General features: G+C 45.0%; 2 protein-coding genes across 2 annotated transcripts; both read left to right on the top strand.

Annotated features, from left to right (window-relative positions):
* Positions 1–894: 894 nt before the first annotated feature.
* Positions 895–4544, top strand: LOC308141047 (ornithine decarboxylase-like; the record flags this gene model as incomplete). The annotated part of the gene is made up of 8 exons (XM_080511050.1): positions 895–1065; positions 2160–2333; positions 2415–2587; positions 2675–2891; positions 3065–3145; positions 3305–3467; positions 3700–3773; positions 4290–4544. 8 exons carry the CDS (start codon positions 895–897, stop codon positions 4542–4544), a joined length of 1308 nt encoding a protein of 435 aa, XP_080367176.1.
* A 3725-nt stretch (positions 4545–8269) lies between these two features.
* LOC308141046 (ornithine decarboxylase-like) lies at positions 8270–13847 on the top strand (the record flags this gene model as incomplete). Its single annotated transcript, XM_080511049.1, has 9 exons — positions 8270–8417; positions 10810–10931; positions 11464–11637; positions 11719–11891; positions 11979–12195; positions 12369–12449; positions 12609–12789; positions 13004–13122; positions 13593–13847. 9 exons carry the CDS (start codon positions 8270–8272, stop codon positions 13845–13847), a joined length of 1470 nt encoding a protein of 489 aa, XP_080367175.1.
* Positions 13848–15076: the final 1229 nt, after the last annotated feature.

The raw sequence follows: 15076 nt of genomic DNA, 5'->3' as shown, positions 1-15076 counted from the left end.
CTTGGTTCCTCCATGGAGACTGAGTGGCTCCTTCTTTTCTCCTCTGACGTGCTTCTAGACAGATCAATGTGTTTTCTGTGTCCATCCAAAAGATGGAGGTGCTCAAAATATTTTGGGGGGTCAAAACCAACTTTAGGTCTATTTTTAAGAAATAGATTTTATATGGTGCATTCTAATGCTCTCGGAATGACGAAAGACTGACGCCATTGTGACGTGTAGATTTTGGAAATATATTCATAGGAATATATTTCCACGGCTGACATTTTTGCCATATCCTTTCTTGATTTTTAAAGATGTTGTCTTTTTTTCTTTTAAGGTCATGGCTTTTTTTCATTGCTGATGGTTTCCACCTGTACCTGTACCTGTACCTGTACCTGTACCTGTACCTGTACTCGACTCCCCTCACTCCAAACTTCACTAGATGTGCTTGTTTATTCCACCAGTAGTTTCACAGTGCTTCTATCTGCTTTCTAAACTGAGCACCTGATACATTTTACTGTCAACATTTTGGAAATGAAAAATTAGATAGATCATCGGGCCATAGAATTTACATCACCTGTGTGGATTCTGCAGATAGAATTCTTCAGCATCTTGGAAAAGAAATTCTCCTCCTCTCTGCTTCAGCATTTCAACATGAGTCAGAGAATTAGGAACCAATCAGAGGCCACCTTTCAAAACGTATAGAATTTCATGGTATCAATTGACCAATCATGTTGCTTGTTACTGGGCATAATACAAACGTGAAGTCAGCTGTGATCGAGCTCATCATTTGATATAGCTTGGCAACAAAAGATTAATTTAGATAGTGACAAGTAGTGATGAACATTTTACACAGATTTTAGAGGCTTTGAGAAACATAGTCTATATTTTTTCTGCCATCTTTTCCTAAAACTGATGGCTGAGTACCTAAAACCATGTCCTCTGATGTCCTTCACACCACCAGTGACTCCAGAACCATCAGTGAAGCCGGTTTTGTTCGCTGTGAACCAGGACATTGAGATCTTAGACACTGGGAGGAGCGTCAGCGACTTCATAGCCAGTAAAATAGTGGCGCTGAACTCAGAGGTGAGTATCAGACCTGGGCTTCCAGACGCCTGGGGATTCCTTTGACCTCCTGAAACACTCAAACATTCCACATCAAACTCTTGCTCATGCAGTCCATGTTAATGTAATGTGTGCTGGTTAATTCATATGGAAACTTGTTTGCTTGTACTGTTCCACCTATTATTTGGATGAATGACCGTTACCATTGATCAAAGATCAGGTTCTAAAGGGACCAAGTGTTCTGTCTCATAAATCCACCAAACAGGTCAGAATAATACGAGCTATCGATCTCCTGGAAACACCAAACGCCATTGTTTGTGTCTGCTTGGTTGACTTCACCATAGAGTGATTGCAGTACTTTGTGTGATGTGATATTCAGTATCCATGAAGAAAACCCAATAGAGCCACAGCAGTGAGTCAGGAAGACGTATTGTCAGCACCATTCATCAATCACACAGTAACTGATAGAGATTCTAGCTCTTTGCTGCTGATCCTCCGTCTTTCCATTGAAATACTCTTGGAACTGTCTCAGTGAAGTTGTTGGTTATCTATCTTATCTATCTATCTTATCTAACTGTTTGCACATTTCTTGTCTTTCCTACTTATGAGTGTCCTTAACCCACATGGAAAGAACCTATATGAGGATATATGCACATATATGAAACCTATATGCAGCATATATGCACATATATGACAATATATATGCTGTATATATGCACATATATGCACATATATGACAATATATATGCTGCATATATGCACATAAATGCTGCATATATGCACATATATGACCATATATATGCAGCATATATGCACATATATGACAATATATATGCTGCATATATATGGAAAGTCCCACATGGACAGAACCTATATAAACATATATGTTTTAATATAGGTTTTGATATAGGTTTTGAATATATGTGACAGGGCCAAACGGCCAATTTTATATATGTCACATATATGCCAAACCTATATCAAAACCTATATTAAAACATATATGTTTATATAGGTTCTTTCCATGTGGGAAGAGCTGAATGTAACAAGTAAATATCTCCATTGTGAGATCAATAAAGGCTTATCTTATCTTATCTGTTATCTCTTATCTTCTTCAGGAGAATCAGAAGCCGTTCTTTGTGGCCAATCTGGACCGTGTGCTGAAGGTTCACATGAGGTGGGCCACCAACTTACCCCGGGTGGAGCCTTTCTATGCAGTCAAGTGCAACAACACCCCAGCAGTGATCTCCATGCTGAATGCTCTGGGTACAGGCTTTGACTGTGCCAGCAAGGTATTCATGGGTTACCATCAGGAGTTCAGAAGCAGTTTCCTGTAAGGTCACTCATCGGAAGCACACTTAACTGTCACACAGGGTGAGATCCAGCTGGCCTTGTCTCTTGGAGTCACACCAGATAAGATCATCTATGCACATCCCACCAAACCATCGTACCACATCAAGTACGCCCGCTCTCAGGGAGTAGGCACAATGACTTTTGATAACCAGGAAGAGCTGCTGAAGATTTCTTCTTGCTACGCCCAGGCCAAGTAAGTAAACTGCTCCGTATGGTTCTGATTCCACATTTGGTGCAGTTTCTAAAGACAAGGTTAATCATGGACAACGCTTGTTTCCAGATTAGTTCTTCGCATTGCTGTTGATGACTCCAAGTCCTTGTTGAAGCTCAGCACCAAGTTCGGCGCCCCACTGTCCTCAGCTGGGAAACTGCTGGAACGAGCGGCACAGCTGGGCCTACAGGTCATCGGGGTCAGCTTCCATGTGGGCTGCATGTGCACTGAAAGCTTGACCTTCAAACAGGCCATAGCAGATTCTCGCCGTGTCTTTGACTTGGCGGTAAGTCATCGGCCTAGAAGCAGAGCACTGACGGCATGCACTGGTGTTTCAAGGTTTATCTGTATTTTGTCTTTTTACTTTGGGCATATCATGATCAAATCTCCTCATGATTATATCCATCCACCACACGCCACACCTCTGATCAATACCTCGGTCCTACACCTGCTTCTCAGGAATCGCTGGGCTTCAAGATGAGCCTCCTGGATATCGGCGGAGGGTTCAGTGGAACAGACGACTCTGGGAACTTTGATGAGGTAAATGAGAGCTGCTCCAAACATTTCCAGGTGTCGAGGTAGCAGCTCTGTGACGTCTGATGGTGAACCTCTGTCATGGCCCTCACCTTCCAGGGCCTGTACCCAATACCACAGAAACTGTAGAAGAGCGCCCCAACCTGTTCTGTTTCCTCCTGCTAGTTTTCAGCCGTCATCAATGAATCGCTGGAGCAATTCTTCCCGCCTGACAGTGGGGTGAGGATTATCGCAGAACCCGGTCGATACTGTGTGGAATCAGCATTCACACTGGTCATGAACGTCATCGCCAAAAGAGTCGTGATTAATGAAACAGAGGAAAATGGCGGTAAATATCCCCTGACAGGTGTTTGTTTCTCAAATCCAGTGGCAATAAGTCGTCATTTCATGTGGTTGCTGAACATGTTCACATAGTTCAAGGTCTCCTAAAGTCTTGAATGTTTGCCTCCAGCTCATGTTGGGAGCTTTTTTCTTTTCACACTGAATCCTCAAGGACACCCAAGGTGGACATTTTTCAACTGTTGTGATGAGGTTTAACCCTTTCCTTGTCTTTTCACCAGACAAAGCAGGACACAGCCCCGACAGAACGATGGAGTACTACCTCAACGATGGCGTGTATGGCTCCTTGAATTGTGTCATCAATTATCCTCCATGTATTGTCCAACCCTACCTTCACCGGGTAAATATCAAGGCACACATTCACCGCAGGGGGTTAAAGACAAGATTTGTCACAAAGGACAAGGAATCAAAATGTACTTGGATGGAGAATGAAACGCAGACGAAAAGCAAGACACCGATACGCCAATACAGATGATATCATTAATGTACCAGATGTTCGTGGGGTTGATGAGGTCATATCTGGACTGGTCCAGTGACTGGGAATAGAAAACCTCACTGGCACTTGTGGGAGAAGAACTGGGTTTTTTAGCTTTGTTTCTTTTCTATTTTGCTTCTTACTGTTAACGTCTATGTTCTCTGGTTCTCAGAACAAAGCCTTTGTTCTGTCTGGACCGCATCCTTCTTACAACCACTTCACCTCCCAAATGTCATGATAACACACACTCACCTCAGCAAACAGACACTCAGCAAACATACATTCATGCTTAAACAACCAGTCAAGTCGTCTTTTCTCCGTTTGCTCCCCCTACAGGCTGTCGGCAGCAGTGAGAAGAAGTACAGGTCAGTCCTCTGGGGCCCGACCTGTGACTGCGTGGACAAAGTCATGGAGAACTACTGGATCCCGGAGCTCCACGTGGGGGACTGGCTTCTCCTGGACAACGCTGGAGCTTACACTTCTACCTTATGCAACGACTTCAACAGCTTTGAAAGAGCTCTCATTCATCCTGTTGTGACCGCTCACACTTACAACACATTCATCCATCCACACACCCAACAGAGGGCCTGAGCCACTGAACGGAAATCATGCAAACTGCCAATCTGGCCTGTTTCTCTTGATGAATGTTCAATATGAGAGGAAGTGATGCTCAGAAGTTGATGTAGAAAATGCAGTGTGATTGACGACGTCTCAAAAATGCCGGTGTTGTTTTATGACAGTGTGATTTTTATTTTAATGAGCTGAGCTTTGAGCAGAGTCACGGCTGTTGTTGACAGGAGAGTCGTTTCCTCAGCTGGATCGACACCACCTTGTCAGCTGACTTTCTCAGAAGGTATTTTCTGTTGAACCTCAATCATTTTCTGCTCTGTAATGTTTGTTTCTACGTTTGAAATGTCAACATTTGGTGTTATTTTCAAACTCAAAACATTCGACAACTTGGTGACGCTAATACATACAGTGACAACAAGTGTGAATCCGTGATGGTCCTGGATTGATGTGGTGGTTGGATGTCATGATGGTTCGATGTATTGGTTGGATGTGGTGGTTGGGTGTGCTGTTGGATTAGGGGGTTGGATGTGATGTTGGATTAGGGGGTTGGATGTGGTGTTTGGATGTGATGTTGGATTAAGGGGTTGATGTGATGTTGGATTAGGGGGTTGGATGTGGTGGTTGGGTGTGCGGTTGGATTAGGGGGTTGGATGTGATGTTGGATTAGGGGGTTGGATGTGGTGTTGGATTAGGGGGTTGGATGTGATGTTGGATTAGGGGGTTGGATGTGGTGTTGGATTAGGGGGTTGGATGTGATGTTGGATTAGGGGGTTGGATGTGGTGTTGGATTAGGGGGTTGGATGTGATGTTGGATTAGGGGGTTGGATGTGATGTTGGATTAGGGGGTTGGATGTGATGTTGGATTAGGGGGTTGGATGTGATGTTGGATTAGGGGGTTGGATGTGGTGTTTGGATGTGATGTTGGATTAGGGGGTTGGATGTGGTGTTGGATTAAGGAGTTGGATGTGATGTTGGGTGTGGTGGTTGGGTGTTATGATTACATGTTTTGTTAATTTCATGTATTTGGTGTTCAAGCTCAATTTTCCCCAGACGGTCGTCCAGAGGAGAAGAATGAAAGCATCCAGACTCTATAATGGTTGCTGATGTGTTTCATTCTCTCTCTCCTTCACCATAAGTGTTGGCAGGAGCACAGCCATCCTGGGCAAGCTGCCATGTGGTGACAAAGTTCTTGTTAAATAAATAATATATAATAACTATCTCAGGTCTGTTGTTCTTTACCAGCCACAGTGTTGGAACAAACAGAATACCAAGAAAACGTATCTTACAAAGGATGATATAAACAACATTAATGTGTGCATATAAAAATATGTAAACAGGGAAACGCCTTCCTCTAAATTTATTTGGAAAGACTTGCCTTACCTTCTGGATCAATGTTGATCTCATCAAGGTTCTTTTGGTTAAAGTTCATGAGCTTTCCCTGTTCCAGAGCCCATCAGAAGCCTGCTTATCTTTTGCCAGGTGTAAAGTCCTTTCAGGGAGCCCGGAGTATTGACGGTGTCCTCGGCTGTCGTGGCCGAGGAAGTCAACAAAGTTATCTATTTCACTGACCTCCAAATTAAGGACATGGGACATAGTGGCCATGGGCCTCCTCAGTTCAGTAGAGGACAACTCTTCTGGGTTGCTGGACTTTCTTTTCCGAAAGGCTTGAAGCAAAACACACAAAAAATACATTTTGTTGTAGGCTCTACTACCATCATCTCTCTTATGTGGAGTCATGACCTTCACATTAGAACCACCAGGAGAACAGGTTTATTGAGTTTTCTCAGTGTCCGGGGAACGACAACACGTCACATGTCTTCTCTTCTGGACATCCACTTTCTTCGTCTTCTTACTCATGTGCTGAGTGGTCACTTCTGATGAATTGTCACTTGTTTCTCCACCAGATAGAGGAATGGAGTCATCCTCGTTGAATTTTCTGATGGTCATCCAACCATTTACTTGTCAAGCTTGTTGGGATTCATGATTGGTTCTTAGTATTAGATTACTGTAAATAATATATTACTGAAAGGAATAAATCACTGGAAGTCATTTTATGAAAAGTTCAATTGTTAATGGAAGTAACTGTCATTTTCTCATTAACAACTCCTAAAGTAAGTGAATAATTACTTGAAGTTAATATTCCAACCTGGACACCTGCAGCTTATAGTCAAGTAATGTACTTTTGTACTTTTTTTTAAATTATTATATTTTGCGTGAGCAGCTTATAATGAGGTGCGCTCCATGGTCCAGAAAATAAGGTTGATTAAATCAATTCCAGGTTAGACTCAATCCAGTCCAGCATAGAATGAATCCATTCCAGAATAGATCAAATCCAGTCCAGATTGAATCTATTCCAGAATAGATTGAATCCAGTCCAGATTGAATCCATTCCAGAACTGATTGAATCCAGTCCAGATTGAATCTATTCCAGAATTGATCAAATCCAGTCCAGATTGAATCCATTCCAGAACTGATTGAATCCAGTCCAGATTTTATATATTCCAGGCTAGATTGAATCCAGTCCAGGTTGAATCCTTACCAGAATGGATCGAACACAGTCCAGAATAGATTGAATCCATGCCAGGCTCATGAGTTGCTGTCTGCTCACTGCAAAGTCAACTACAACAGTCGCGATGATATCAGGAAAGCAACGGGTCTCGATGGACGTCCAGCGTGGAATAAGAGTACCCGCAGCCTCATGCTGGAGACAAAGAGGTGAAGAATGATAAGCACTGATCTGACCTGTGGAACGGTAGGACTGTAAACGGCTGTGAGAGGGACACACAGCATCCGTACACACTAGAGCTGTCACGGCACACGATGTGCCTGGTACACACTGTACCTGGGACTGGAGGTCAGGGTTCACGATAACAAAACAAAAAAAACCAAGGTGAACTTTTTATTATTTACTTTGACCAGACTGTTCTCCTGTTATAAAAAAAAAAAAAAAAAGTAATAAATAAACAGAATGGAAGTGAAGGGTGGCAGACGACCTCTCACCTGCAGATTCTCTCAGTTTTCAGTCACCAGTCTTTCTATTCATTAACTCTCACTGGCGCCTGCTTCCTTTGCCTGCCACTGGGCGACTCCTCCTGCACCGAGGCCTTCAGCTCCTGCTGCACTGCCGTACCATTCATGTGAGGTTTTGCAGTGAGGTTCTGTAGGTTTTCTTGTGAGGTTCTGTAGTATGGTTCTGTGGTGAGATCATGTGGTGAAGTTCTGTATTGAGTTTCTGAAACAAGGTTCTGTGGTGAGATTCTGCAGTGAGATTTTGTAGTGAGGTACTGTCGTGACATTCTCTAGGTTCTGTGATGATGTTCTGTGGTAAGGTTCTGTGGTGAAGTTCTGTCGTGCGGTTTTCTAGTGAGGTCCAAAGACAATGGGGTGCTGGGGGGGGACCTAAAAATATGAAACTGAATAGTTTCCATTTGGTGGTCCAGTACACCAACCTGGCGTCCGCCCCTAAATACACCAACGCTTCCTGCTGAGACCATACAGAGGTAAAACAAATTGTTACTGGCTTTACGGGTCAGCCAGAATGAGAATAAGTGGTGACGGGGTTGATAAGCATTGTTCTGTACTCGCCTATCACTGGGCAGGCAGCCAGGGTCACAGTTTAGACACTATAGACAGTATCCACATGGGCCACAGGATAGACAGAGGCCCAGACGCATCCGACACTCCCCCTCCTCCGGAGGCAGCCAAGTGTGTCCTCACTGCATGTTTTCCTGGGTGGTGATGGGGACATGGGGAAGAGCCGAGGCTGGAGTACTCAAGACAGGAGGAGCAGCAGTGGTTGGGGACTGGCGAGCAGAGTGGCCATCCACCCAATTAGGACGACGCAGTGCAGAATCCTCTCCCCTCCTCTCAGACAGACGTTTAACCACTCGGATGGTGAGGGCAATCACAGCATCCAGATCGGAAGGAAGGTCAGTGGAGGCCAGATGGTCCTTCATGATGGAGGAGAGCCTATAAGGAAGGCATCATAAAGGGCCGAGGGATTCCACCCCCTATAATCAGAAAGAACAAAAGTCTATCGTGTTGTCTGGCGCATACCAGGAGCTCTGACGAAGAGACATGAGAATTGGTGCTGCCTCTCTTCCCGGGGAAGTGTGCTGGAACTTGGACAGGGTGCCGAAAAAATCCCTGCATGAGTCACAGAGGGGAGTCTTGTTAGCCCACTCCGAAGCAGCCCAGGTTGCGGCTCGACCTGTCAGGTGGGATATTACAAAGGGGGCTCGAGACTGTTCAGTGGGGAAGGAGCCAGGACGGAGTTCACAATGCAGCTGCGTCAAAAATGGTTGACAATCCCCCGACTACCCAGAAAACTTCTCAGGGGGAACCAGCAGATTCACAGGAGCAGCAGCCACCCCAGGAAGTGATGAAGGTGCAGAGATAGTCTGAACCTGACCTGTTTACCCAGAGAGCTGGGCCCCACAGGTGGCGAGAAGGTGGTCGTTCCTAGCGGTGAGGGCCTGCATCTGCTCACAGAGCTTCAGTATCTACTTTTGCTGGTGGGCCGCCATATGCCAGGAAGCATATTGAGGTGTACTACACACGGCGTTGAGGTGTACCACATAAGGTGTTGGGGTGTACTACACAGGGTTTTGGGGTGTACTACATTGGGTCTTGGGGTGTACCAAATCGGGTGTTGGGGTGTATACTATATCACACTCTATCACTCCATCATCCTGCAGGGAAAAATTATTTTCTGTTGTCGATACAACTGATACATTGTTCATAACAGTAAAATACCATTCAATGTGCGTGTGTGTGTGTGTGTGTGTGTGTGTGTGTGTGTGTGTGTGTGTGTGTGTGTGTGTGTGTGTGTGTGTGTGTGTAATACCGTTCCGCCACATTTCACTTGTAACTGTCACAGATAGCAGACAGGACCCAAGTGCAGGACTCTGGAGGCAGGCTGAGTTCAATCAAGTCTTTTATTCACAAGGACAGCACAGACCGACGAATAGCATGTTGCTCTTTGACCCGAGGAGCGCAGCAGACTTGACTCCAAATCACTGGACAGGACGGACGAGACGTCCTCAACCAATGACTAACAAACCAACACTGACACACACACAGACGGGACATATATTGCTGGCAGGGTAATGACTGGAATTGGCCCCAGGTGTGGAACGGGACCGCCCAGACCTGTGGCCCGCCCACTCTTAAGGGAGATCCCAGCCTACCTTCTAACAGTAACTCTCCAGTGTGCTCCTGGTCTCCAGTTAAGTTTCACTGAAGCAGGTTCAACATCGTCACAGATCTTAAATATTGAGGGCAGCAGGAATAATGGTGAGTTGGTTCCATCGCCCAGTGTTCCAGGGAGATTTGCACATTGACAGTGGTCCATGTTGTTGAATGGTGTTCCTCTGGGGACTTGGACTTGTGTTCAGGACACTTTGGACTGTCTTGGTTCCTCCATGGAGACTGAGTGGCTCCTTCTTTTCTCCTCTGACATGCTTTTAGACAGATACATGTGTTTTCTGTTTCCATCCAAAAGATGGAGGTGCTCAAAATGTTTTGGGGGGTCAAAATCAACTTAAGGTCTATTTTTAAGAAATAGATTTTCTATGGTGCATTCTAATGCTCTCGGGACAACGGAAGACTGACGCCACTGTGACGTGCAGATTTTGCTTCTTCATAGGAATATATTTCCACTACTACTTGACATTTTTGCCATATGCTTTCTTGATTTTTCAAGATGTTGTCTTTTTTTCTTTTAAGGTCATGGCTTTTTTTCATTGCTGATGGTTTCCACCTGTACCTGTATCTGTACCTGTACTTGTCTCCCCTCACTCCAAACTTCACTACATTTGCTTTTTTGTTCAACCAGTAGTTTGACATTGTTTCTATCTGCTTTCTAAACTGAGCATCTGTAGACTGAAATGGTTTCTAATCTCCGCTTATTAGTTTTTAATAGAATATTGGATCTTATTAGTTCTCTGCAGGTCTCCTATAGCTCAGTCCCGAGACCTCAGTACGTCACAGTCACACTGAAGTACATTGGTGAGGAACAAGCATGATTGTTAGTATTAAATTAATATGTTAGTATTCATATTAAAATCAACATTTTCACACAAAGAATATTTTATTCTTCAATGAAAAGCATGAATGATGTACATATACATTTTACAGTCAACATTTTGGAAATTAAAAATTAGATAGATCATAGGTAGGAACACAGGAGAAACACATCCTATATTTTTTCGGCCATCTTTTCCTAAAAAGGACTGGACGGCTAGCTGCCTAAAACCATGTCCTCTGATGTCCTTCACACCACCAGTGACTCCAGAACCATCAGTGAAGCCGGTTTTGTTCGCTGTGAACCAGGACATTGAGATCTTAGACACTGGGAGGAGCGTCAGCGACTTCATAGCCAGTAAAATAGTGGCGCTGAACTCAGAGGTGAGTATCAGACCTGGGCTTCCAGACGCCTGGGGATTCCTTTGACTTCCTGAAACACTCAAACATTCCACATCAAACTCCAGCTCATGCAGTCCATGTTAATGTAATGTGTGCTGGTTAATTCATATGGAAACTCGTGTGCTTGTACTGTTCCACCTATTATTTGGATGAATGACCGTTACCACTGATCAAAGATCAGGTTCTAAAGGGACCAAGTGTTCTGTTTCATAAATCCACCAAACAGGTCAGAATAGTACAAGCTCTCGATCTCCTGGAAACACCAAACGCCATTGTTTGTGTCTGCTCGGTTGACTTCACCATAGAGTGATTGCAGTACTTTGTGTGATGTGATATTCAGTATCCATGAAGAAAACCCAATAGAGCCACAGCAGTGAGTCAGGAAGACGTATTGTCAGCACCATTCATCAATCACACAGTAACTGATAGAGATTCTAGCTCTTTGCTGCTGATCCTCCGTCTTTCCATTGAAATACTCTTGGAACTGTCTCAATGAAGTTGTTGGTTTCTTCAGGAGAATCAGCAGCCGTTCTTTGTGGCCAATCTGGACCGTGTGCTGAAGGTTCACATGAGGTGGGCCACCAACTTACCCCGGGTGGAGCCTTTCTATGCAGTCAAGTGCAACAACACCCCAGCAGTGATCTCCATGCTGAATGCTCTGGGTACAGGCTTTGACTGTGCCAGCAAGGTATTCATGGGTCACCATCAGGAGTTCAGAAGCAGTTTCCTGTAAGGTCACTCATTGGAAGCACCCTTCACTGTCACACAGGGTGAGATCCAGCTGGCCTTGTCTCTTGGAGTCACACCAGATAAGATCATCTATGCACATCCCACCAAACCATCGTACCACATCAAATACGCCCGCTCTCAGGGAGTAGGCACAATGACTTTTGATAACCAGGAAGAGCTGCTGAAGTTTTCTTCTTGCTACGCCCAGGCCAAGTAAGTAAACTGCTCCGTATGGCTCTGATTCCACGTTTGGTGCAGTTTCTAAAGACAAGGTTAATCATGGACAACGCTTGTTTCCAGATTAGTTCTTCGCATTGCTGTTGATGACTCCAAGTCCTTGTTGAAGCTCAGCACCAAGTTCGGCGCCCCACTGTCCTCAGCTGGGAAACTGCTGGAGCAAGCTGCACAGCTGGGCCTACAGGTCATCGGGGTCAGCTTCCATGTGGGCTGCATGTGCACTGAAAGCTTGACCTTCAAACAGGCCATAGCAGATTCTCGCCGTGTCTTTGACTTGGCGGTAAGTCATCGGCCTAGAAGCAGAGCACTGACGGCATGCACTGGTGTTTCAAGGTTTATCTGTATTTTGTCTTTTTACTTTGGGCATATCATGATCAAATCTCTTCATGATTATATCCATCCACCACACGCCACACCTCTGATCAATACCTCGGTCCTACACCTGCTTCTCAGGAATCGCTGGGCTTCAAGATGAGCCTCCTGGATATCGGCGGAGGGTTCAGTGGAACAGACGACTCTGGGAACTTTGATGAGGTAAATGAGAGCTGCTCCAAACATTTCCAGGTGTCGAGGTAGCAGCTCTGTGACGTCTGATGGTGAACCTCTGTCATGGCCCTCACCTTCCAGGGCCTGTACCCAATACCACAGAAACTGTAGAAGAGCGCCCCAACCTGTTCTGTTTCCTCCTGCTAGTTTTCAGCCGTCATCAATGAATCGCTGGAGCAATTCTTCCCGCCTGACAGCGGGGTGAGGATTATCGCGGAACCCGGTCGATACTATGTGGAATCAGCATTCACACTGGTCATGAACGTCATCGCCAAAAGAGTCGTGATCAATGAAACAGAGGAAAATGGCAGTAAATATCCCCTGACAGGTGTTTGTTTCTCAAATCCAGTGGCAATAAGTCGTCATTTCATGTGGTTGCTGAACATGTTCACATAGTTCAAGGTCTCCTAAAGTCTTGAATGTTTGACTCCAGCTCATGTTGGGAGCTTTTTTCTTTTCACACTGAATCCTCAAGGACACCCAAGGTGGACATTTTTCAACTGTTGTGATGAGGTTTAACCCTTTCCTTGTCTTTTCACCAGACAAAGCAGGACACAGCCCCGACAGAACGATGGAGTACTACCTCAACGATGGCGTGTATAGCTCCTTGAATTGTGTCATCAATTATCCTCCATGTATTGTCCAACCCTACCTTCACCGGGTAAATATCAAGGCACACATTCACCGCAGGGGGTTAAAGACAAGATTTGTCACAAAGGACGAGGAATCAAAATGTACTTGGATGGAGAGTGAAACGCAGACGAAAAGCAAGACACCGATACGCCAATACAGATGATATCATTAATGTACCAGAGGTTCGTGGGGTTGAAGAAGTCATATCTGGACTGGTCCAGTAACTGGGAATAGAAAACCTCACTGGCACTTGTGGGAGAAGAACTGGGTTTTTTAGCTTTGTTTCTTTTCTATTTTGCTTCTTACTGTTAACGTCTATGTTCTCTGGTTCTCAGAACAAAGCCTTTGTTCTGTCTGGACCGCATCCTTCTCACAACCACTTCACCTCCCAAATGTCATGATAACACACACTCACCTCAGCAAACACACACTCAGCAAACACACATTCATGCTTAAACAACCAGTCAAGTCGTCTTTTCTCTATTTGCTCCCCTACAGGCTGTCGGCAGCAGTGAGAAGAAGTACAGGTCAGTCCTCTGGGGCCCGACCTGTGACTGCGTGGACAAAGTCATGGAGAACTACTGGATCCCGGAGCTCCACGTGGGGGACTGGCTTCTCCTGGACAACGCTGGAGCTTACACTTCTACCTTATGCAACGACTTCAACAGCTTTGAAAGAGCTCTCATTCATCCTGTTGTGACCGCTCACACTTACAACACATTCATCCATCCACACACCCAACAGAGGGCCTGAGCCACTGAACGGAAATCATGCAAACTGCCAATCTGGCCTGTTTCTCTTGATGAATGTTCAATATGAGAGGAAGTGATGCTCAGAAGTTGATGTAGAAAATGCAGTGTGATTGACGACGTCTCAAAAATGCCGGTGTTGTTTTATGACAGTGTGATTTTTATTTTAATGAGCTGAGCTTTGAGCAGAGTCACGGCTGTTGTTGACAGGAGAGTCGTTTCCTCAGCTGGATCGACACCACCTTGTCAGCTGACTTTCTCAGAAGGTATTTTCTGTTGAACCTCAATCATTTTCTGCTCTGTAATGTTTGTTTCTACGTTTGAAATGTCAACATTTGGTGTTATTTTCAAACTCAAAACATTCGACAACTTGGTGACGCTAATACATACAGTGACAACAAGTGTGAATCCGTGATGGTCCTGGATTGATGTGGTGGTTGGATGTCATGATGGTTCGATGCATTGGTTGGATGTGGTGGTTGGGTGTGCTGTTGGATTAGGGGGTTGGATGTGATGTTGGATTAGGGGGTTGGATGTGATGTTGGATTAGGGGGTTGGATGTGATGTTGGATTAGGGGGTTGGATGTGATGTTGGATTAAGGGGTTGGATGTGATGTTGGATTAAGGCAGTGGTTCTCAATTATTTTCTGTCACGCCCCCCCTAGAGGACAGAATTTTTTTCAGCGCCCCCCCCCCCCCCCCCCCCCCCATATTGTACTACCATTGAGAACTTGATAATATTTATTTATCCGTATAAACCACTGTATGAGTTGCTGGCACCAGCATTCTGCATACAATCGCCTGATTATCAAAATAAATCTGCTATGGTGTGAGGGTTTTGTGCACCTTGCGATGTGGTGGGCAACTTTGTAAGAGGCTAACAGGGCTTTTTTGTTTACTGATGCCGCGCTGACGAAATGACCGGCTTGTTGGCGATACTCATGGAGTTTACCATGAAAAAACTCCAGTGGCTTACTGACATAACGGGTGTATGGTCTCCAGGTGTATGGTGTATGGTCTCCAGGTGTATGGTGTATGGTCTCCAGGTGCTGTCTTCATTTATTTGGTTTCATGCTCCGCTGCCAGAGTTTTTAGGCATAAAACACAAACGGGTGTTTCCTCGTTTCCGACCGTGTTCACGGTAAACCTAAGGGCTATGTAGGCATCGTCATATCTCCTGCTCTTACTAGGTGTATGTTTACTGTCACCCGTTTTCTTTTCCTCTGATGCCTC

The sequence above is a fragment of the Blennius ocellaris genome (assembly GCF_963422515.1).
Source record: "Blennius ocellaris genome assembly, chromosome: 16".
In the NCBI taxonomy this organism is placed as follows: domain Eukaryota; kingdom Metazoa; phylum Chordata; class Actinopteri; order Blenniiformes; family Blenniidae; genus Blennius; species Blennius ocellaris.
Note: the sequence above shows the minus strand (reverse complement) of the source record. Positions and strands in the feature narration are given on the sequence as shown.